This window comes from Panicum virgatum, chromosome 8N (assembly GCF_016808335.1).
Source record: "Panicum virgatum strain AP13 chromosome 8N, P.virgatum_v5, whole genome shotgun sequence".
In the NCBI taxonomy this organism is placed as follows: domain Eukaryota; kingdom Viridiplantae; phylum Streptophyta; class Magnoliopsida; order Poales; family Poaceae; genus Panicum; species Panicum virgatum.
The window spans coordinates 38,960,280-38,981,450 of NC_053152.1; the positions used below are offsets into that span (position 1 = coordinate 38,960,280).

At 46.5% G+C, this 21,171-nt stretch overlaps 2 protein-coding genes and 1 long non-coding RNA gene across 3 annotated transcripts; 2 read left to right on the plus strand and 1 right to left on the minus strand.

Moving 5' to 3' along the window:
• Positions 1–5,890: 5,890 nt before the first annotated feature.
• LOC120684464 lies at positions 5,891–7,013 on the plus strand. Its single transcript, XR_005679308.1, has 2 exons — positions 5,891–6,280; positions 6,709–7,013. It is a non-coding gene; the product is annotated as an uncharacterized LOC120684464 (long non-coding RNA).
• A 495-nt stretch (positions 7,014–7,508) lies between these two features.
• Positions 7,509–16,625, minus strand: LOC120686145. Its single transcript, XM_039968313.1, has 7 exons — positions 15,548–16,625; positions 10,226–10,837; positions 10,035–10,133; positions 9,874–9,928; positions 9,677–9,798; positions 9,497–9,605; positions 7,509–9,395 (listed from the first exon to the last, which is right to left on the minus strand). Exons 1-7 carry the CDS (start codon positions 16,574–16,576, stop codon positions 8,470–8,472), a joined length of 2,952 nt encoding a protein of 983 aa, XP_039824247.1. The 5' UTR covers positions 16,577–16,625; the 3' UTR covers positions 7,509–8,469.
• Positions 16,626–19,628: 3,003 nt separating this feature from the next.
• Positions 19,629–20,750, plus strand: LOC120686946. Its single transcript, XM_039969142.1, has 3 exons — positions 19,629–20,237; positions 20,323–20,365; positions 20,475–20,750. The coding sequence occupies exons 1-3, from the start codon at positions 19,805–19,807 to the stop codon at positions 20,575–20,577; spliced, it is 579 nt and encodes a 192-aa protein (XP_039825076.1). The 5' UTR covers positions 19,629–19,804; the 3' UTR covers positions 20,578–20,750.
• The last annotated feature ends 421 nt before the right edge of the window (positions 20,751–21,171 follow it).

Genomic DNA, 21,171 nt, shown 5'->3' on the forward strand with positions numbered 1-21,171 from the left:
AGGTCGTGCTACTGCAGCAAGCGATGCATCATCAGCGCGCAAGCCCCCGGTGGCGCCGCCGCCGGGCTGGGGCCGGCGGCGGCTTGAGATGCCGGCAGTGGCGGCGGTGGGGTGGCGACAACTGATCTAGCGTGGCGACAGAGAGCATTTGATCAATCAAGCCGTCCGAAAAGTGTGTAGCGCCAATTGATGCTTGCAAATAAATTTGAGTGAACTAATGAATTTGGTTGACATTATAAATAATCCAAAAGCATGCTATTAGCATCGAGGATAATGAGCGGCGGCTGGCGTCCATTAGAGCTGCAAATTGATGATTCTTAGGTGCACTTTTAACTCTTTTTAGTTCAAAATTTGTATTAATTTTCCAAAATGAGATTCCACTTTGGAGAAGTAGTACAAAATTTTAAACTAAAAAAATTGAAGATGCACCTAAGAGTCATCAATTTACACCCCTAGCTTCCATGGTCCGATCGATCCCATCCTCGCCGGGCTCCGCAAGGAAGAAGCAGGGCTTTCCAACAACTAGAACAACTCAGATGTCCATGTCGTGGTCAAAGCCAACCACCAGGCTGCTGCTACACACCTTCAAGCGCAAATAAGAAATTGGAAACGAAATCGTGGATTTTACCGCGCAACAAGAGGCGGCATTGGATCCATATCTGTTGCTGCAGCTTGACGAGCGGCCACACTGCGGACGCCAATCCTGCCACTGATTCACATTCTCTCAAGTCTCAGTCCTCTAGAGCTACCAAGTGGCCAGTAGAATAGGTTGGTCAGCAATTTTGGAAATTTTTTTATTTTAATCCTTTTTAATATAATATTTTAATAATAGCCCGTCCAGATCTAAATTTCCAAGAACTAGCCCTTTTGGTCGCGCCAAGTCCCGTGGCACGACTCCCTGAAGGGTCACGCCATATTCTTCGGCGCGACTGAGCTGCCACGCTGGCACACGCATACCAGCGGGCTTGACGTGGCAAGACTCAGTCGCGCCATGCGGCGTGGCGCGACTCAGCCTAATACAGGCCCACCCGACCAGCCTCCTCTTCCTCCTCCTCCCATTCTTTTTTCCTCCACTCCCACTCGACCCGACCTCCATGGCGCCGCCCCTCCCTCTCCCCCCTCTAGATCCACTCCATCCTCCACCCGATTCGAAGGGGAAATAAAGGAAAACTGATCCTTGAAGGTAACTCCTCCATTCTAACCGATTGGTTTTCCTCCATTTCACGAATTTTTTAGGGTTTGAGTTGGTTAGGGTTTTTGTAGGGCTTGAATTGAAATGGACCCAACAATTCGCTAGGCTCCTTGGCGCTGCCGGCCGCCGCCACCTACGCCTCCCGTCGCTGCCGGGTCCCGCCCGTGGCCCTGCCTGGCTAGCGCTAAGGCCACCTCTCCCGCCTACGCCGGGTACTGCTGCCCTGCTGTGCGTGCGCGGAGAGCGCCCCTCCCGTCGGCGCTGGGTGTCGTGGCCCTGCTGGGCGTGCGCCGACCGCGCCCCTCGTGTCGATGCCGCCCCGCCTCCAACACCGACCTCCAGTCCGGTCGCGCCCTGCCGCCGACGCCGGGCCTCTCCGACGGTCATGCAGCCCGCCCCTCCCCGATGCCCCCCTTCTCTCTCAGCAGGTCGTCTCCCCTCTGTTTAGGAGTAGACATTTTGTTATTGATGCTGAATTTGTGATACGGACACGCATAGCATGACTGAAAGAAGTGGTGTCAGGGATGGATGGCATGAGCTTCAGGTCGTAGGAATTTTCCATGTCATGTCCAAGTTATCTGGTTTCATCGGTTTGGGAAGATTGTTGACGTTTACTCTCATGCCTTGAGACATCAGCTCTCATGTTTTCGGCTGGTAGCTAGAGTTTGCTTTGATTGCTGTCTTTTACAGAATTCTCTGATGTGCACGGCAGTTTTACAGAGGTGCTACACTATGGCTAGACGCTAGACCACATACAATTAATCAGCATCTGCAATGATAGGCAAGTAGAGTCATTAGGTAGCCAAAAGTGAGATTATGGGGTTAATCCTTGTCTGGGCTGGTATGTATGATCTACTACCTACTACTACCTTTATGCATTGCCCATTGGAGTATAGTAAAGTTCAGTATGATGGAGCATCACATTCGTATATATTCAAACACTGGCACATGTCAGAGTTCTTTTCGTCGGTCGTCACAGGCAATGCAGGTTTTATCTCAGTTGAATTGAATCTGAAAGCTTGTGCCTTCATCTGTTCTTGACGCAGGTGGTGAAGGTCCGTCGCATAGCCCTCCCGTGACGAACACATCCTCGGACAATACCAGCGGTGGACAGAGCAGCTCCAGGCCCCCAACGGCGTCAGGAAGCGGTAGAAGAGAGCATCTTTTGGTGCACATAGATCTTGTTTATCTATCATGTACTACTGTAAATTGAATTATTCTTGTAGTGGACTTGTAATGTGCACTTTGTGGTCATGTATTTGTACTACTATTATTAGACGTGTAATGGACCACACTTTGTGCAATTGAGTATATTATAATGTCCTATCAAAGGGTAATGTAATATCTACAATTTTGTGATGGGCAATCAAGTATCTTGTCTTGCAAGGAGTCGGGTCATTTCTCTTGGCACCAAAGTATCTTGAGCCAAAGTATCTGGTCAGTGCTATCGCGTGGCGTGACTCCTTTACGAGTCGCGCCGAGTGGCTTGGCGCGACTCTTCAAAGAGTCACGCCATTTCCAGCGGCGCGGCTCAGTGAGGAGTCGCGCCAACCTTTGACCCCGACCAGATTTGGCTCAGGTCAAATTTTTGCTAACTAATCACGCCAAGATAAATGGTGCGACTCCAGATAGCTGAAAAGAGTATGAAAATAAAATATAACAACAATTTGGAAAGCAAACATAGTCAGTAGTAGACAGAGTAAAACAAGTGATAATCTTGAAATAACACCACACTGATAATCTTGAATAGATACACCCAGACATACAACAAGTGAATATGGGCACTGAGTTACATAATCCTATAATTTAAATATAGACAGAATAAAACAATTAGCCATTTGTGGACAGGTCCTGATAATGACTTCCCATGCACATGATGCATCATCAATAGTGGCACAAAGAGAGACAGATAGTTAGGATATGCATCCTCTGATGCATCGTCAGTAGTGGCACAAAGAGAATTTATTCAACATATGTATAGCTAATCACAATCATTAAGTATTAGAAATGAAAAAACAACAAAAAAAGAAAAATAGGTGACCAAAATTGACAAAAAAAAAGAATAGGCCATATATGCATCATAGTTCCTCCTCTAATCACATATAAATATGTTCATACATCTATGCTCATACATACATTACAATGGCTCCTCTAATCTTCTACCTTATTTTTAGCAGTTCCTAAAGCCACCGATCTGAACTAGTACATAAGCTGATCCTAATGGCATTCTATGATAACTAAATCTCGACTTGTCACTTTGAGCCATGCTGGTGAATACTAATTACGGAACCATCTAATAGATTGATCCAGAAGTCGAGAAGCCAAAAGAAGTGTAAGCACTGTCTTGTGCATCTTCAAGAGAAGAGACTCATCGCCACTGCCAAAGACAAAATAAAAAAAAAAGTAGTATTAGAGAGTAACATTGCAGCTATACTAAGTTTAGATGTTAAGCAACGTTTAACAGCAGGTAATTTTCATAAATATGTCGTAGACCTACTCAAATTTATCAGATATTATTTTGTCACCTCAAGAATAAAAGCATGCAGCCTTACTATCTTAGGTCATTGCATTAGAAAATAGTAAAAATAAGTCCAGCTGAAATGCTCCTAATAAATCTTACTTACCGTTACTCATTGCTAATTGCATCTCCAGAAAATGACCGATTGCGCCTCTGAGACACTCTAAGGTTCTTATTACGAAATGCAAAGTACCTTAAAAAAAACCTTGACTATTGGTGATACTACATTCCCCAACGCCCCTAGTATCTCAACAGGAGATAGCAGGCTAGGTCGATTTGGGCATTTCTTCGCCCAATTTCTGAGCAGCATAAACGCAGGAGCTGCTCCTATGTTTCTGATTTTCCACGGAGTAGCACAATTTACACGGACTACCACAAAATTAGCAGTGCGAAGGCTACAGACCAACAATCTAAGATTACCGATTTTATTTGGACGTGATAGCAAGTGCAAGCGCGGGGAGGAGAAAGCATGAAGCACGGGGCGGCAGGAACGAGAGGCGTGCGCGCATACCTCTAGGGCCTGGAAGACCAGCGGCAGCGAGACCGGCAGGAGCGGCGCCGCGGCGGCGGGCAGGAGTACCGGCGGAGGCGCGCGGGGTCGACGGCACCTATAACCGGCAGACTGGGCAGCCGCAAGCGTGTGAGCTCCAGCCGCACGATTAACCACTTGAGCGTCCGCCGTGGAAGTCGCCTAGGTAGATGCAGCACCCGTCCAGCAGCGCAGCCGGCGAGAGGCCGAGAGCGAGTCGAAGCGCACCGCCGGGGATTTCAACTCAAACCCTAAAAAAAAAATTCTAACCAACTCAAATCCTAAAAAAATTTGTGAAATGAAGGAAAACCAATTAGTTAGAATGGAGGAGTTACCTTCAAGGATCGGTTTCCTTTCGTTTCCCCTTCGAATCGGGTGGAGGATGGAGTGGATCTAGAGGGGGAGAGGGAGGGGCAGCGCCATGGAGGTCGGGTCGAGTGGGGAGTGGAGGAAAAAAGAATGGGAGGAGGAGGAAGAGGAGGCTGGCCGGGTGGGCCTGTATTAGGCTGTGTCGCGCCACGGCGCATGGCGCGACTGAGTCGCGCCAAAGCATGTGGCGTGACTCAGCCTTACCACGTCAGACCCGCTGGCACGCGTATGCCAGCGTGGCAGCTCGGTCGCGCCGAAGCATGTGGCGTGACCCTTCTGGGGGTTGCGCCACGGGACTTGGCGCGACCAAAATGACTTGTTTTTGGAAATTTAGATAAGGCCGGGCTATTATTAAAATATTAGATTAAAAAGGATTAAAATAAAAAAAATCGGAATTTTGGGCATCAAGACCAGTTTAAACCCAAAAAAAAATTATCAACGGCAAGTTGTAAATCCTGACAAGAGCTACAGTTTTGATAAGGAATTTATTTCAATCCGAATTCACATGAGAAAGTTATGAATTTTCTAAAATAGAGCTGCAAATTTAGATCAGATCAATGTTAGTGATTTGGTTTTAATGTTAGAACGAGTACAGAGCACTACAACCCTCCACAACCGTTGGTTCAATAGATCCGACTTTGCAGCCGCGCGCCTGCTCTCTGCCCTGGTGAAAAAAAGAGCCGGACGGACTGGATTTCAGTCCTCGAAGAAGGGAAGACAGCGGGGGAAATAAAGTGTAGGAATTCAGGAGAAAAAAAATCAAGTAGCAGGGATAAAAAGGTGACGGAACTTTTATGCGAGAATGGCCAGACTTCTTTGAATTTGGATAGTGCAAGCGCTAGCATCAGTAGCTCAGAAATTTTCTTCCGAAAAAGCTATAATTCAGCAAGAATCAACGAAAACTAACCAAAGGCGAAACAAGGCATGAGATAGCAAGAACTAAGGGCTTGTTTGGTTGCAGCCTGGCAGGCAGCTTGCCCACCAGGCAGCTTCATCCAGCCCCAGGCTGAGGAAATCGATGGCCTGGATATGTTGCCTGGCTCAGGCAGCTACTCCAAGACTCCATCCAAATAAACCCTAAGTGACCCAGGTTGCAAGGATATCAAGAAGCATCAGAATCATTAGAGCAACTCCAATGGGGCTTCTAAATTTAGATGAGCAAATGCTCATTTAAAACCCACTTCTAAATTTTACTCATCCAACTATGGACCTACACTCCAGCAGACTGAGTAAATTGGACTTCCATTTTTTCAACCGACATGAAAGCCCCACCTGTCATTCCCTCATCACCCCACCCACCTCTCCCACTCGCTCCTACCCTACCCCGCGCCGCCGGCGCCCGCCACCCCGCCGGCGCCCGCCGCCCGCTCGTCGTCCGGTTGCCGCCGCCCTCGCGCCAGGAGGAGCACTGGCCCCCCGACGAGCACGCGCTAGCGGAGTCCATCAAGCGCCGGCTCGCCGCCTCCGGCCGCCCCGACGACGCGCTCGCCTTCGCCGACCTCCACTCCAAGCTCTCCGCCCGGTCGCGCCCGGCCGACCTCTGGGCGCTACTCTACCTGCTCGACTCGCTCTCCTCCCATCGCCGCGCCGCCGCCGCTGTGACTGCTCGCCGACCTACATCTCCGGCTCCGCCTCTCTTCCGCTTCGACTTCGCCTCGTGAGGCGGCTCCAGGTGAGTTCCTGCTCGCTCGGAGTCCCCCATGGGGTGCGGAATGAACTCTGAACAACTACTTGCTTCCTGCAGTAGCTATCGATTTCGGATTCGGATGCTGCTTCCTTTCTGCCGTATTGATGTGTGGTTGTTCATGGTTCAGAAGATGCTCTCGCTCGTATTAGGATTTATAAACTTATTTTGTACTAGATGATAATTTATATCTCTCCTCGCACAACCAATCTTGAGGTGGAAAAAAAATTGAATCTTGCATATATATGTCACTATATTCGTTGGTATGGAGATTGTCAGGCTTTAATTTCTTGGCTTTCTGAAGTAGCATCAAGTTATCTGACTTCTACTAGCCCTGCTATGCTTTTTAACTAGGAATAAAAACATTAATGGTCATATGTTGTTCCAATTTCTCATCAGAATGTCTACAATTGCAGGTTTGCTCTCATGATTGTAGACGGTGCCACAGCAAGGCAAATGCTAAGTTCTTGAGGAGCCTCCAGAAGGTGTAGCAGACGTCAAGGATTGAGATGAATAGATCATCTGTCTCAGCTTACTACAGAGCATGTTTTTCTTCTACTTTGTCTGTAATTTGTATAAAGCAACAACAGAATACAAATATATGACTTGAGATAAATAGATCATCTGTATTTAGTATTTTGAATATACGGCCACAAGGCCCTTTTTTGGTAGAGCCAGAGTTATGTTCTGAATGCAGGAGTTTGTTCATTTGACAGAAATACAACATTAACATGTCTGTCTATACATTTACACAACCTAACTTGATGTATCCCACACTCATCTATGATCTGGATCATTTGACAGTGTCAATCAGGAACATGCATCATATATAAATAAGCCTGTCCAGTATGATCTCTCTCCAAAATTCAGATAACATCTAATCAGCACTCTTGCTATTGTGTCAAATGAACAGCTGAACAGAACTCCAATAGAACAAAAGCTGTATCCAATAGAACAAAAGTTGTATCCAGCATGAACAAGCTGAACAACACTCTTACTTTACCTGTATCCAGCATGAACAAAAGCTGACCTATTAACAAGCTGGACAGAACTCCAATATACATATGTGCAACTGAACAAAATAGTACTGAACATTCAGTTTCATTCTGAAAAATGGCAGACAGAAATCCGAACATATTAATTCTGAAAAATGGCATGAGAAGTTCAGCATCATTTCAGCATTGAGCATGGCTTTCATAACCAAACATTCCAGCACTGTAACACATTTCAGTAATTCATCTCACAAAAACTGTATACATTCAGATCAACTCACATTAACTTCAGGCTCCACATGCAAACTTAGCTCCAACAGAGCTCTGAACACCAGCTTTGCTGGCCAAGTTGTCTGATCACTGAATGTATGGCCACAAGGCCCTTTTTTGGTAGAGCCAGAGTTATGTTTTGAATGCAGGAGTTTGTTCGAAATGCTAAGATTCTAACTGAATTACAGATGGCCTCATTTAGACAGGAACCAAAAAAAAATTAATACAGGAACAAAGGAAATCATGTCCTCCGAGATCTGTTATGTTGTTTGCCTTTATGTGTATCTTGAGCTCTTGGTTGAGAAGCTGGGAATGGAAATAATGTAAATTCAGACATTGAGGAGACGTTGAGGTTGCGGAGCTTGGTGAGCGGCGAGAGGTCCGGGATCGCGCTGTCGAAGCCGTTGAACGCGAGGGTGAGCTCCTGGAGCGCGGCGCACGCGACGACACCCACAATGCCGCCCGCGAGCAAGTTCTCCGGCAGGGACAGCGTGGCTAGGGACGGCAGGGCGGCACAAACGTCGGCGAAGGGCGTTGGAGACGTTGAGGCCCGGCAGGGAGACGCCGGTGACGCGACGACCGGCGCCACCACACGAGACGCCGGCGAAGCGGCTCAAGAACTCCACGCGCCCGCGGCGCAAGAAGCAGGCGCCGGCGGCGGATCCGGGGAGGAGGCGGTCCACCATCAAGTTTAGTACAATTATTAGGAAATATAAATAGTCGACATTTCATCAGGTTTCCTAAGTCAGCCATCACGAGCAGCTTACAGATACATATGCGGGTACCAAGCGACCATAGATAGGTCACTCAAAGCTGAACGATACTTGGATTACCATTAGGACCTACAGCACTGAAGCATGAGTCAACAGAATGTTAAGTTAGAAGCATCGAGGCTTTCCAAAGCTCATGCATGCATCAGGTAAGCTTCTTTTGGTTGATCTGAGCCAAGGTGTTGTGGAACTCTTGCTCCGCATCATTGCATGCCTCCACAAACCTGCTATGTTCCGCTTGGAGTCTGAAGAGCTCCACTTCTCCATGTTCTTTGTCCTTCGCGATCTTCTGTGATTCCTGGCGAAGGCGCCCAAGTTTCTGCTCCAGCTCAGCTATAGCTCTATCCTTTTCATCAAGCAGTGCATCAACTCGGGAATTGGAATCTCTCTTCCCCACAATCTGTGCTTTCAGCTTGTGTACTTCTCCGAGATAACTGGTGCAATTAGATTTGATGTGGAGCAATTCAGTCAGGGTTCTCCGTAAACACTGGACGTCAAATCCATTTCCCTCAAAATGACTCAGTGTACTGATCTTGTCCTCATACCATTCTATGTCATGGTCTTTGCTAGCTTTCTTTACATCCCTCACTACTTCTGCAAACGCAAACATTAGACCTAATGCTGTTACTTCACGCATTGCTGGTGGAAGTTCTCGGAGTGGAAGGAAATGCGGTTGTTGTGGTAGCTCCTTAAACACATCACTTGCTTCAACTAAATGCCACATATCTGACTTCTTAATGAACGGAAGCTGGTGACCCTGAGAGACAGTCAAGTGAGAAGGCATAGAACTCCCAGAAGCAGAACAGCTCCTTAATGGAGAATTGTCCATGGTGCGCACTGAACTGCCGGCATTCTGAACACGTGTTAGGGTTGATCTCTCATCCACCTTCCTGCCAGCCTCTTGAACTGGATGATCAACAGATAGGATAGATGTCACCATAAGATAGCTGCTTTTAGCTACCTGGGTAGTAGCATGGTCTATGCATGCATCAGCATTTATATTCGCTTGGCTGATGTTGTTGATCATAGAAAGCGGCTCTTCCTCCACCAGACTACCATGTATGTCAACACCTACCCACAGAATCCCATCATTAATCATAAATCGGCTATTTTGATCTATGCCTTCAATAACTATTAACATTTAACCTTGGGTAAAGTTTAATTGTTCATACCTTTTCCATCATGCATTGATTCAAAGCCAGGAGGTATCATCGGAAACATGTCCTGATCTGAAAATTCAGTTACATTCATCGTATTCTCCAAAGTTTTGTCAAGCTGCTCCTGAGAATGAGATTACCAGGGTGAGAAGCTGATAGCTAATATAAGTATTAGTTCATAAAGTATCTCCTTACTGCTAAGGGAGATTCTTTCATTGACCCTGGCACTTTCTCGCTTCCTCTCAGCCCGACGTTACTAGTCACATCCAGTGAGCTAAGTGGATTACACAGATCTCTGCGCCCTTTCCTTTTAGCCACTGCAGATTGTACAACCATTTTTAGATTTTAATGAACACCTTAAAGATGAATCTGTGTCAGAAAAAAATACTTACATTTCTTATAAGCAAGCGCCTTTGTACTTGAACCCCTATTAATCTGTCTTGTCACCTTAATAATGATTGACAAACAGAACAGAACACAAACATGAATATGAGTATGGAAAGAAGACGCTATAAAAGCCAATCACAAGTTTTAACACATCACAAGTTTGTACCCATCTATCCAGTGTTTTAGTGGTTTGGCCTTCCACAGAGACACTCAAAGCACAGACAATGTCCTTGTTTGAGAAATTGATGTTTCCCTTCAACTGAATCTGCACCAGTAAAAATGATCAACATGAACATAAATTATAAATGCTATGGACGCATTGTTATCCAACTATGAAACATAGTGAAGGGAACAAACGTTATCTGATGCATCATTTTTTCCCTGAAATTCTTGAATAGGGTGTGTTTTGCCCCCTTTACTCTTTGATATGCCTTTCTTCACCTTCAATGACTTGACAGCTAGCACCTTTTTCCGTGTGGGTTGGACAGAACTATTTCTGCGAACTGAAGCCATTTTCTTTCTTAGCTCTGCAATAGAAAGCATATCATAGGCTTCACCACTTGCATTAAGATGACCATCAGAATCCATCATCTCAGATAGGATTTCTTCATTGTTCACTGTTTCTCTGGTACTATTTGGTATTGATTCATTTTGTGGTGTTGACTGTCCTGGAGCAAAAAGGCCATTAATTGGCGCTGAAATCACTTGAAGACTATTCTTTTCAGACAGCTGAGAACCAGAATGGTTTCTTTCTGGTGATTTGCATAAAGCAGATAAAGGAGTGTCCATCTCAGAGACTGAAGCATGTTCTGAATTTTCAGCTAATACAGCATGCTGCAATTCTTTCCTTGAACTTTTGGTTCCAGAAGATTCAGGATCATGATTATAGTCATCACAACTTGATGACACATCAACAGGTGAGCTTAAATTTTGTCCAAGCATAGACCGCCGCCTCAAGTTAGCCCGTCTCTGTACAAGGAACAATTTAGAAATCATAATGGATCATGAAAGTTGACGGATAAGCTGTTATATTGATATGATCAAAAGTCAAAGAGTTATTCTTTAGCAATGTGCTACATACATTATATGGCATGACAGTGGTTAAACAAACTTCTTAGAAACTAGCTATACACGAAATGCATAATGCTAGGAAACCTGTCTCAAATAATGAATATCCTTGTTGAAACATGTTCTAGGATTAAGATAACATGTTCTAAGAAACCATAACATGAGTTCAAATGAATTACCTTTTCAGTATTAATGATCGATAACACCACAATTTCTCATAGGGTATATTCGGATTAGGTAAAAAATCAAACTTCACAATTTTTACTAACAATTAGTCAAATTATATGCATTTATAGCAATAGATATATAACTAAAAGTTGCATCAAAGATTTGTATTCCACATAGTTTCTTAATATGATGTTGATTTAATAGCAACTACGATGTCAGGATGAACAACCACCCACCCAATCAGCAACATGCAAACCAGACAAAACAGCATCCCTGAACTTAATCATGTGCCAGAAACTCCTTCCTACCCGTAACCCACATAACAATTCTACAGTTCATAAATAGGTCAGGTAACAAAGGCACAAGCACAAAGGCAAAGAGAGGTAACACCATTTGGCCAGAGCTGGAGGGTTCAAAACTAACTGTTTTACCTATGCCGAATTTATATGTCAAGAATATCCATGGGTAATCATATGTACAGTGAAACAATTAAGGAACTAAATAACCCTAATAGGATACATTGGCAATAAAACTAACAAGGGCAAGCCCCAACAAACTGTGGGCCCTCAACTGAATTATCAAGAAGGCTCTCTCAATTCGTCTAAGAGAATAAATATTTTTTATATCATGATGGTACCAAGATTGTTTTCTTTAAATTACCAAATATGCATATTGTTACAAAGAATGCTTTCAATCTATGAAGTAGTGCTTCTCCAATCCCGAATATAAGTCCATCGAGCTCTTTTCACAGTGCAACAGATGCAAGTCCAACAACTCAAAAGCACCCTTTTACCTCATCTACTTGGATTGGCCCTATATGAACACACCTAATTAATAGAGTAAACAAGACAACCACCATGTAATGTAATAACAATTATTGACGGGCAAATCTTTGCACCACCTATGCTAATTCATGTCTCAAGTCAAATAGACTTATATTTTGGGAAGAGACAAGTATGATTGGTTGTCTTGTCGCGAACGGGCCTCTAGCTGAGTTGGTTAGAGGACTCTAGTAGCACCATAGTTCGGCTAGGCAGCGCCTAGGCGGCGACTAGGCGCGATTAGTCGCTAGGCGAAGCCCATCGCCTCGACTATGGGGGTAGTCGGCGCTCTGGGCGCTAGGCGGCGCCGGTGGAGGTGGAGGAGCGCCTGGCGGAGGTTGCTGGTGGGGGAGGAGGAGTTGCGGGCGGCGGTGGGCGCTCGCGCGGGCGTGTGCGGGCGCGGGCGGCCGTCGGGTGCGCGGGCGGCAGCAGGCGCGGGCGAACGGCGGCGTCGGGGTGGGAGGAGACGAGGGATAAGGTGGATAAGGTGGGGCTGGGCCAACTTTAAGGTGGATAAGGTGGGCTGGGCTGTTTTTATGGGCCTTTCTATGCATCTGTATAGCTGTAGTCTTCTATTTGTTTTCTTTTTTTGTGAGGTAATACGTGTATATACGTGTATTTGTGAAACGCCTAGGAAAACGCCTAGGAGCGCCTAGGAACGAGTACTCCCGACTAGGCGCTAGGCAATGGGTCAGCGCCTAGATTCCACCTAGCGCCTAGCTGAACTTTGAATAGCACCTCCTCAGGTCATGGTTCAACTCCCCATGGGAGCGAATTTCATGATGGGGTTAAAAAATCCCCACATCTGTCCCACACCAAAGCACATGGTCAAGAGCCAGCCTAACTCACACAGGTTATGGTTCCCAGTGTATGGGTAGGGCAAGGGTTTAGGGATTTTCTCAGTCTGCATGAGAGAGCTTTCACTCGGGGGGGGGGGGGGGAGCTAGCCCCTCGCGGGCTGAGCTTTTTTTTTATTGGTTGTCTAGCCCAACCTTGCCCACTAGCCCCGCTTGGCAAGGTTAGGCATGAACAACCTTGCAAGCAAGGAAATCCTTGCCCAAATTTAAAAGAAGCAAAGCAACCAAACATGCTTGCTTGTCCTCTAACCTTGCTAGGCAAGGCTAGGAAAGGGTGAGCAAGAGAACCAAACTACAAGTCTAGAAAAGGATGACTCTTCTAGTGTAGTTTGAAATGCAATTTTTATTTACATCTTCAAAATCAATGTCAATGACACCCTCATTCCCCAATGCTTTTGGGCCAGGAATATGGATAAAGCTAGATTTGGTGTCAATACATGTGCAAAATGAAAAAAAGAAAAGAAAATAGAATACAACACGATTTGGATGAAGGTAGAGAACATACAACAACTTCAGTAGAGAGGTTTACACAAGAAAATTTTTCAGAAGGTTCGACCCCATATTGGAGTTTCTTCAAGATTTAAATGGAAGCTATTCCATACAAAATTTCATATGATTTTTAAATACAATCCTTTGCTACAAAGGACCTCAACAGCAAACATTCAAGGAATCAATTGTTCAAAAGAATGTTTGAAATACTTTGTCCAATGCTCTTAAATAAAGAGTACAACTAATTAATCACTAGCACCAACCGAGTACCCAAGATAACTTCAGGGACCCCGCATGAAACAAAAGGATAGCGGAATAAGACTAAAGGGAATATCATTGCAGCCTGTGTTACACGGATACTCCTAGGGGGTGGCGTATCAAGTATTCGACACGTTACGGACACGGATACACCCCAGATACGCATCCAGCTGTATCCAAAAAAATCAAATATGTATTGGTTTGGATACGTGTATCCGACACATTTGGGCCAGATGGGATACGGCCGCAGTGGCAAGCCCAATTAGCCCACCCCAGACCAGACTTGAGACTACTACTGTTCCCCTCCGTGACCTACCAGCAGCTGCCGCAATCTCAAGCTCGTGTTCCTCACGCTCGACCTCCCGACCTGCTCCTGTCGCCCCTAGATCCGGTGGCCGCCAGCCGCCGGCGAGCTCCTTCCATGGCAGAAATCGGCCACCAGCGAGACCCTCCCTTAAAAACAAGTAAGTTCTTCACTGGACAGCTACCCCTCGCCATGTTTTGCGCCTTCTGCTCTAGTTCTCTGAAGTTTGAACCTAGGTCTGAACCGAAGCCCCCTCTTCTCCTTTCTTTTGCTGTTTTGGTAGTACGAGATGGCACAGAATGATGAACGTGCTGCAATAGAACTAGATGAGCAGCAACTGAAGAAGAACCCCTTGTGTAATCACGTTGTGCTTTTAGAAGAACCCCTGATGGAAAGTGTCTCTTGAAGATGGGGACGAGAGCGTGAGCGATGATATGGAGAACCCTGTGATGGAAGAAGACTAGGAGTCTTGCTGCTCTCTTGCCTTTCTTTTGTATCTTTTTATCAATTAGTGGCTTGATGTCTTTCTTTCCATTTTCCAGTATGATGTATCTGGCTGTCTTTGAACTCAATTTATTTATTCTCTAATTGTGGCCTACTGGCCTTAGGCAACTGCTACTATGTTGCTGAATATCTATGTGATATTTATATATAAGTATCAATTATCCTAGCTGTATCCTGTATTGGTGTTTTTTGGGAAAGTGTGTATCCGCATATCCGATACTTATCGTAACCGATAGCCATACTGGCATCTGTGTAACATAGATTTCAGCAATACTATTGCAAAAGTTAGCACTCACACAGTCACACTTCACATTTTACTATTTTAGCCAACATCCACAAAAACGATGATCACAACAGAAAGGGCTTTTTCTGCTTGTTTTCCTTGAATTTCTTTTGGAGAAAACACCATATATTTACAGCCAATAATTGGGATTCAAGGAACCACAATAACCCTAAACAAATCTAAACAAATGAGGCAATTGTAGAAATTTTTTGTTGAAAGAGAAAGATTTACATCAAACATGTTGGTAGGACCAGATCACGGCTGTAGATCAACATCAAAATCAGGGTTATTAAAACGATAAAACGACGAAACGAATAGAGGGTAGATTTTAACAAAACGATGGACGTTTTATCGTTTAAACGTCGATTTCACAAGAACGTTTTCTCGTGAAAACGTCGTTTTCACGACGTTTAAATGTCGTTTTAATAACCAGGATCAAAATTTAAACCATGCCTGGCTTATGGTTTGATGAATCAGAGGAAAACAGTCAAGTATGCATAACAGATTGTTAAAATAATAAAATGGTCCACTACTTTTAGCGGTATTTACATTAGGCAAGGTAGAGAGAACAAAATTCAAAATGCACTTATTCAACAAAACGTCACAGATATTAGCTGACAGATATTCTCACTCAATAGTATAGGTAGTACAAAAAACACACTTCCTTACTGTTTAGGTGCAAATTTCGACCGCAGTGGATAAAGGTTTAACAAACCAGAGACCAAAATACAATGAATAAAGATCAATAGATAATGAATTTGAAGGGAGAGGCGAATCAATGACCTCAGGTACAACCAAATTCAACACAATCCACACATGCAGATGGCCTCGTGCAGTATATCTTTTGGTATCTCAGAAGACCAAAATAGCAGACAATCGTCAATGAGCTAGAAAGGACAGATACAGGAAATGGATTCAGTGCATTACCTTAGCAGTGACGATCTTCCATTGCTTGCCATTCCACTTGTACTGCGGCTTTAGCAATTCAACAACCTTGGTCACCAGCAGCTCCGCCTTCTTCCCAACGATGCTGACCTCATACTCACCGTCCCCGACGACCCTACGCACCAATCCCGGCGACCACGCCCCATCGCAGTACGCCTCAACGGCAGCGCCAGGCGCCAACCGGAACTCGCTCTCCCGGGGCACATGCTCGACGGCCGGCCTGATGAAGCTCCAGTGCAGGTATTCGGTGGCCTTCTCCGGGCCGCCGTCCCCTTCCTCCTCCATATCGAAGTACTCGACGACGTAGCTGAGGTCGTCGACGACCCTGGTGACCACGGCGGGGAACCAGGAGTAGCCGTACGCGTCCCGGTCCCTCCGGACCTCGACCTTGTCCCCGACCGCGTAGACCCTGAGCGCCCGCCTGGGGCGGACCGCCATGGCGACCCGCGAGGGGACCCAGCCCCCATCGACGTAGTCGCGGCGCGGGCGGACGAGGCGGGGCGGGAACCGGATGACCTCGCGGGTGACGGGGAACGCGACGGTGACGACGGCGCCGGGGTCCGGGGAGTCCGGCGCGGCGAAGACGAGGCCCGACCACCAGCCGTCGTTGTGGAACGCCTCGACGATGTCGCCGGCGCGGAACCGCGGCGGGAAGGCGTCGTCCGGCGGCGGCGGGCGCGGGCGGACGTGGGTGGGCGCGAAGTGCTCCCGGAGCACGCCGCTGCCGTCGTCGGCGAGGAGGTGCGCGTACGTGACGGCGTAGCGCGCCGGGGTCCGCGGCCCGCGCGCGGGGGCGAACCCCGCGACCGTGGCCTCGAACCAGGAGCCGTGGAAGCCGAGGTCGTCGACGCGGACCTCGACCGCGGCCCCCGCGGGGAGCGGCGCGGGCGGGTCCGGCCCGGGGGGCGGCGGGGACGCCGGCGCCGGCCGCCGCGGGGACTTGCTCCAGCGGTCTCCCCGGCGCCGGCACCGGCGCGGGGTCACCGGCGTGCGTCGGCCGGCGGCGGCCATTGTGGGTGGGGATCGACGGGGGTTTTGGGGGGAACAGGGGTTTTGGGTGGGGTGGGGAACTGGGGATTGCAGGCGCCGCAGCGGGGCGAGGTGGGAGCGGCCAGGCCCTCCCGATGCGGCCGCGGCGGGTGCGGCTTACTGACGGGTGGGCCGCGGCATGCGAGGTTGGGGCCGGGCCCGCGTGTAAGTGTGGGTGTGAACGGGTTGCTCCGTGCCGTGCGGCGAGCCGTTGCGCGGGGCGGGGGAGCCACGTGGCACTGGTGAGGCGCGCGGAGGGGCCGCATGTCAGTGGAGGCCGCAGGCGCGTGTCGACTGCGCGTGGCATTTACTGGGTTGTATTTTTGTCGTGGCGCCGAGTGGCTCCTTGGGTTCGGGAAGGTGGGGCCCGCGGGTGAAGCGGGCGTTCCGGCGAGGACAGCAGCTGACCGTTTGAATGACCTATCGGTGGGTGGGAGCTGGGACCCAGTCGCCAGGGGGAGGAGACCCATGCATGCATGGAGGCCTTGTTTCTTCGGCATGGGCTCAATCCCCGGTGGATTTAATCCAGGGTGGGATTCCCCCCTCCCTTGCCACGCAAATCCTGTCCTTAATTTCTCTCCTAAGGGGGTGTTTAGTTGGTGAAAAAAATTGAATTTGGCTATTGTGGCACATTTCGTTGTTATTTAATAATTAATATTCAATCATGGATTAATTAGTATCATTAGATTCATCTCGTAGAAATCAGTTAGACTATGTAATTAGTTATTTGTTTCAACTGCATTTAATACTCTATGCATGTGTTCGAAAATTCGATGTGACGGATACTTCGCAAATTATTTTGAGAACTAAACGCAGCCTAAGAGCAATATTAATGATGAGCGAGATGGGGATGAAATGTGATGTGGATCAGAAAAACACGAAGAGAGAGAATGGGATGAGTGTCTCACCACGCGCTCGTCTCGTGCCAGCGAAGACCAATCGGGACGCGCCAACCCAATTGCTATTTGCTGAAATCATTCTTTTACATTAAATGTTAATGGGCCCACCACCAGCTCGGGTGCCAAATTACCGCTCTAGATGCCGGCAGCGGGCGTGCTCATTAGCCTGCTCTAAGAGCAAGTATAATGACGCCGAGCAGTGGTGGATGCAGGATGAGAGACAAGGGGGGCTGAAACAATGGAGATGTTGATTTGTGTGAAAATTTAATGATGATTTGATGTTTTTGCTACAGTGTTTTACGTGTAATTAGAGGAGGTTAGGGGGGCTGGAGCCCCCCTAGCCCCCCTGCTGGATCCGCCGCTGACGCCGAGTCAGCTGGCGAAACAACAAGCCACGTAGGAAAAAATCGATGTGGAGGGGCGAGAAAACGAGAGAGATAATCAAGCCGGCCTTTCGTGAATCGCTCGACACAGGCGCCGGAACCGAGATCCAGTCACCCACCCCGCGCCCGCCGATGGCGATTAAATAGGCGACTCCTTTTTCCTCCCAATCCCCTGCTCCTCCCGCCTCGCTTGCTCCTCCCGCATCCCTTGCTCCAATCTGCACTCATCCTCCCGCCAAAACAGCCTCCCTCGCGGCAAATCGTCGCACCAAATCTATCTTCCTTCGATTTATTCATCAAATCTCCAAGCCGGTTCATCCCAAATTACCTGTCCAAACCCTAGGTAAAAGAGCCATCGCCTGCCCTCTTCCCTGCGAGATGCCGCGGCCATCCAAGAGGACCTCCGCGCCGGCGCCAATGGAGATCCCGTCGCTTGGGGCTCAAGAAGTTTCAACCCGCTCGGTCTGTTCCTCCCCTAGCAGGCTATGAATCACCGATACTTTAAAATGGGTGCCGTACCCGTATCCGATACAGCCCGATACGGCGATACGCCCCGATACGGCCCGATAAGAGTATCGGGAAGTATCGAAAAATTATGATTTAAAAATAAAAGATTTAATTCCCAATACTCCGTCCGATACTTTTGGGCCAATAACACCTCATTTGAAAGAGCATCGGAAGCCCATTAACGTAGGCCCATCCAGGTTGAACTAATCATTTAGCTATTTTTGGTTGAATTTGAACATTTGCTACGTATGTTAGCTCTTTGGAAATGTAATATTTATTATCTATTTCGTTCTTACGAATTATTTGGCAATGTACGTTTTTAAAAATATATATACTTGCCGTATCGGCGTATCCTTATTTTTTGAAAATCGCCGTATCACCGATATCGCCATACCCGTATCGGCGTATCGCGTATCGGTGATACTTAGCCAGCAGATGCTCAGCTTGTTCCACCGACGACCACCCCTTCCATGTTTGCCTCTGGTGCTTGGGGCCCTCCATATCCACAGCAATCCATGGCGCCCCCCTCCACTCCATACTGGATTCCTGGGCTACAGCAACCAGGCATGGCTGGTTCATCAGCTCAAGGCCCTTGGTGGGCACCTCCTTCATCCGCTGATATGGAAGACTCTGAACTGCAAGCTTGGTAAGTGATTCCTGTACTCTTAGTTGGTCGATTTTGGTCACTTGTGTATGAAGTGAAGTATGTTAGAGCATCTCCAAGAGTTTGCCATATTTTACTTGGCATATCTTGTGTTTTGCCAACTTTTAAAAAGATATGCCAAGTAAAAAAATAGCTTATCTCCAATAGTTTGGCAAAATTCACTTGTCAAATCCAGATCTAACTTACATCAGGAACCCTGAGAGATAAACAAAATTATATTTATGTCCTTCCACCTCTTGAAAACTTAAATCAGGAACCCTTCTCTGTTATTTATTTCTTTTTTCACCCTCCCACTTGACTACAAACCACGATGCCAACCGCGCGCCACGCGCGTATATTTACGCGCTGGAGGCTGGTTTTTCCCAAGTTGTCAAAAATTGCCAAGTCTTTTGCCAAACTGTTGGAGGAGTATTTTTAATGTTTTTGCCAAAAAATCAAAGATGGCAACTCGATTTGCCAAACTCTTGGAGATGCTCTTAGTTAGTTCCAGTGAAGAGGATTTGTTGATTAATTTTGGTTGGTTAAATTTTGAAGAATTTTTGTGTCTAAACATTGATGTCCTCTTGTAATTTTGTTATAATGATTTAATGTTATCTTGTCTTGATCAGGGGAGGGGATTCTATCCCACCTGGTGGTATGCTTAATTTTTTTGACTAAGAATACACCTAGGCATGATCATGCACAGCATGTGAGTAGTGGCAATTCAGCACAGCCCATCAGTGTTGGTGATGGCACCAATGGTTCTGATTGTCCTAGGATGGGGAAAACTATACCAGTACCCCAAACCGAGAAGCATAAGGTTTTTGCCAGGCAGCAAGAAGGGGTAAGGAAAGATGTGGAGCGTGCTTTTGGAGTACTGCAGTCACGTTTTACCATTGTTTGTCGGCCAGCACGGCTGTGGAAGGGCAAGAGTGTTGGGAGGGTCATGTTAGCCTGTGTGATTCTCCACAATATGATAGTGGAAGATGAGAAAGAAGAGGCGACCATCCATACTGACTTAAATGAGATTCCAGGGGCATCATGTGCTCTACCTCCCGAAGTGAATGTTGGTGGCAATTTGTGCTTCACTGATGTGCTGCGTAGAAAAGCTACTCTCCATTCTCGTCCGCAGCATATCCAACTGAAAAATGATCTCATCGAGCACATATGGCAAAGGTTTAATTTAGAAACAGCCATCATAATTAATCATGGTAGAGTACTACTGCATGTTTTTGTTTCCTTATTTTTCAAATAGCAAGCATGACCATGATATAATTAAGACATGTTTTATTTCAGGACTTCTTCACGGCGTGACAATTGCTGCTTGTGCTACTTGCAGGTAAGCTTTCTCAAATACAATTTGTTATGGCGTGATGATTGTTCCCTTAATTAATTGAACCTGTTTATACTGAACTCAACATATAATGTTAGTGCTTCTTAACTTGCAGTGCTGCTCCTGACTGGATGGAAATGATTTGGCTGCTCTGCTCTACTGAGGATCCAGCCTTTATGGTGCCTTTGTTGTCGTTTAGTCGTCGTTTAGATCATTAATCAGTGGCTTGTATGCCGGAAACCTTTTTGGCTTAATGTTTTATTCACAAAACTTCTGTAATGCTTAAATATTGGTGTCATGGTACCATATGCCATCAGGTTATGTGTGCACTGTTTGTTTCAACATAACCTGTTATCAAGAAGTTTAACAAAGTATGCTTTTGGTATGGCTAGTGACTGGATGATCATTCTTATTTTGTTGCTTGGTGAATGACCACAAAGATGTATACCACAGCTGATCGTATGCATATGCAGCAATTAAATACTTTATCATTATTACTACTTTTCTCTTAGCCAATCTAATAGCCAACCTATTATATATATATATATATATATATATATATATATATATATATATATATATATATATATATATATATATATATATATATATATATATATATATATATATATATGCTGGCTATTGGCACTTCCATTAGCCAGCATTTAGCCGGCTGCTGGTGAAACCATTAGCTCTGCTCTAAAGCAGCTCCAGCGTGCAATCCTCTCAAAACTTACCAAGGTGAACACATCATCCAGGTGCTACCTAGAACAAAATGCTCCAGCGTATAGCTGAACAAGCCAACTGCTATC

Coding starts and splice junctions, on each gene's coding strand:
- LOC120686145 (XM_039968313.1), bottom strand. CDS start 16,576: ATGGCCGCCGCCGGCCGACGCACGCCGGTGACCCCGCGCCGGTGCCGG. Junction 10,838..15,547: donor GGAAGATCGTCACTGCTAAG/GTAATGCACTGA, acceptor TTCCTTGTACAG/AGACGGGCTAACTTGAGGCG. Junction 9,396..9,496: donor ATCAATGCATGATGGAAAAG/GTATGAACAATT, acceptor TTCTGTGGGTAG/GTGTTGACATACATGGTAGT.
- LOC120686946 (XM_039969142.1), top strand. CDS start 19,805: ATGGGGAAAACTATACCAGTACCCCAAACCGAGAAGCATAAGGTTTTT. Junction 20,238..20,322: donor AGCCATCATAATTAATCATG/GTAGAGTACTAC, acceptor GTTTTATTTCAG/GACTTCTTCACGGCGTGACA. Junction 20,366..20,474: donor GCTGCTTGTGCTACTTGCAG/GTAAGCTTTCTC, acceptor CTTAACTTGCAG/TGCTGCTCCTGACTGGATGG.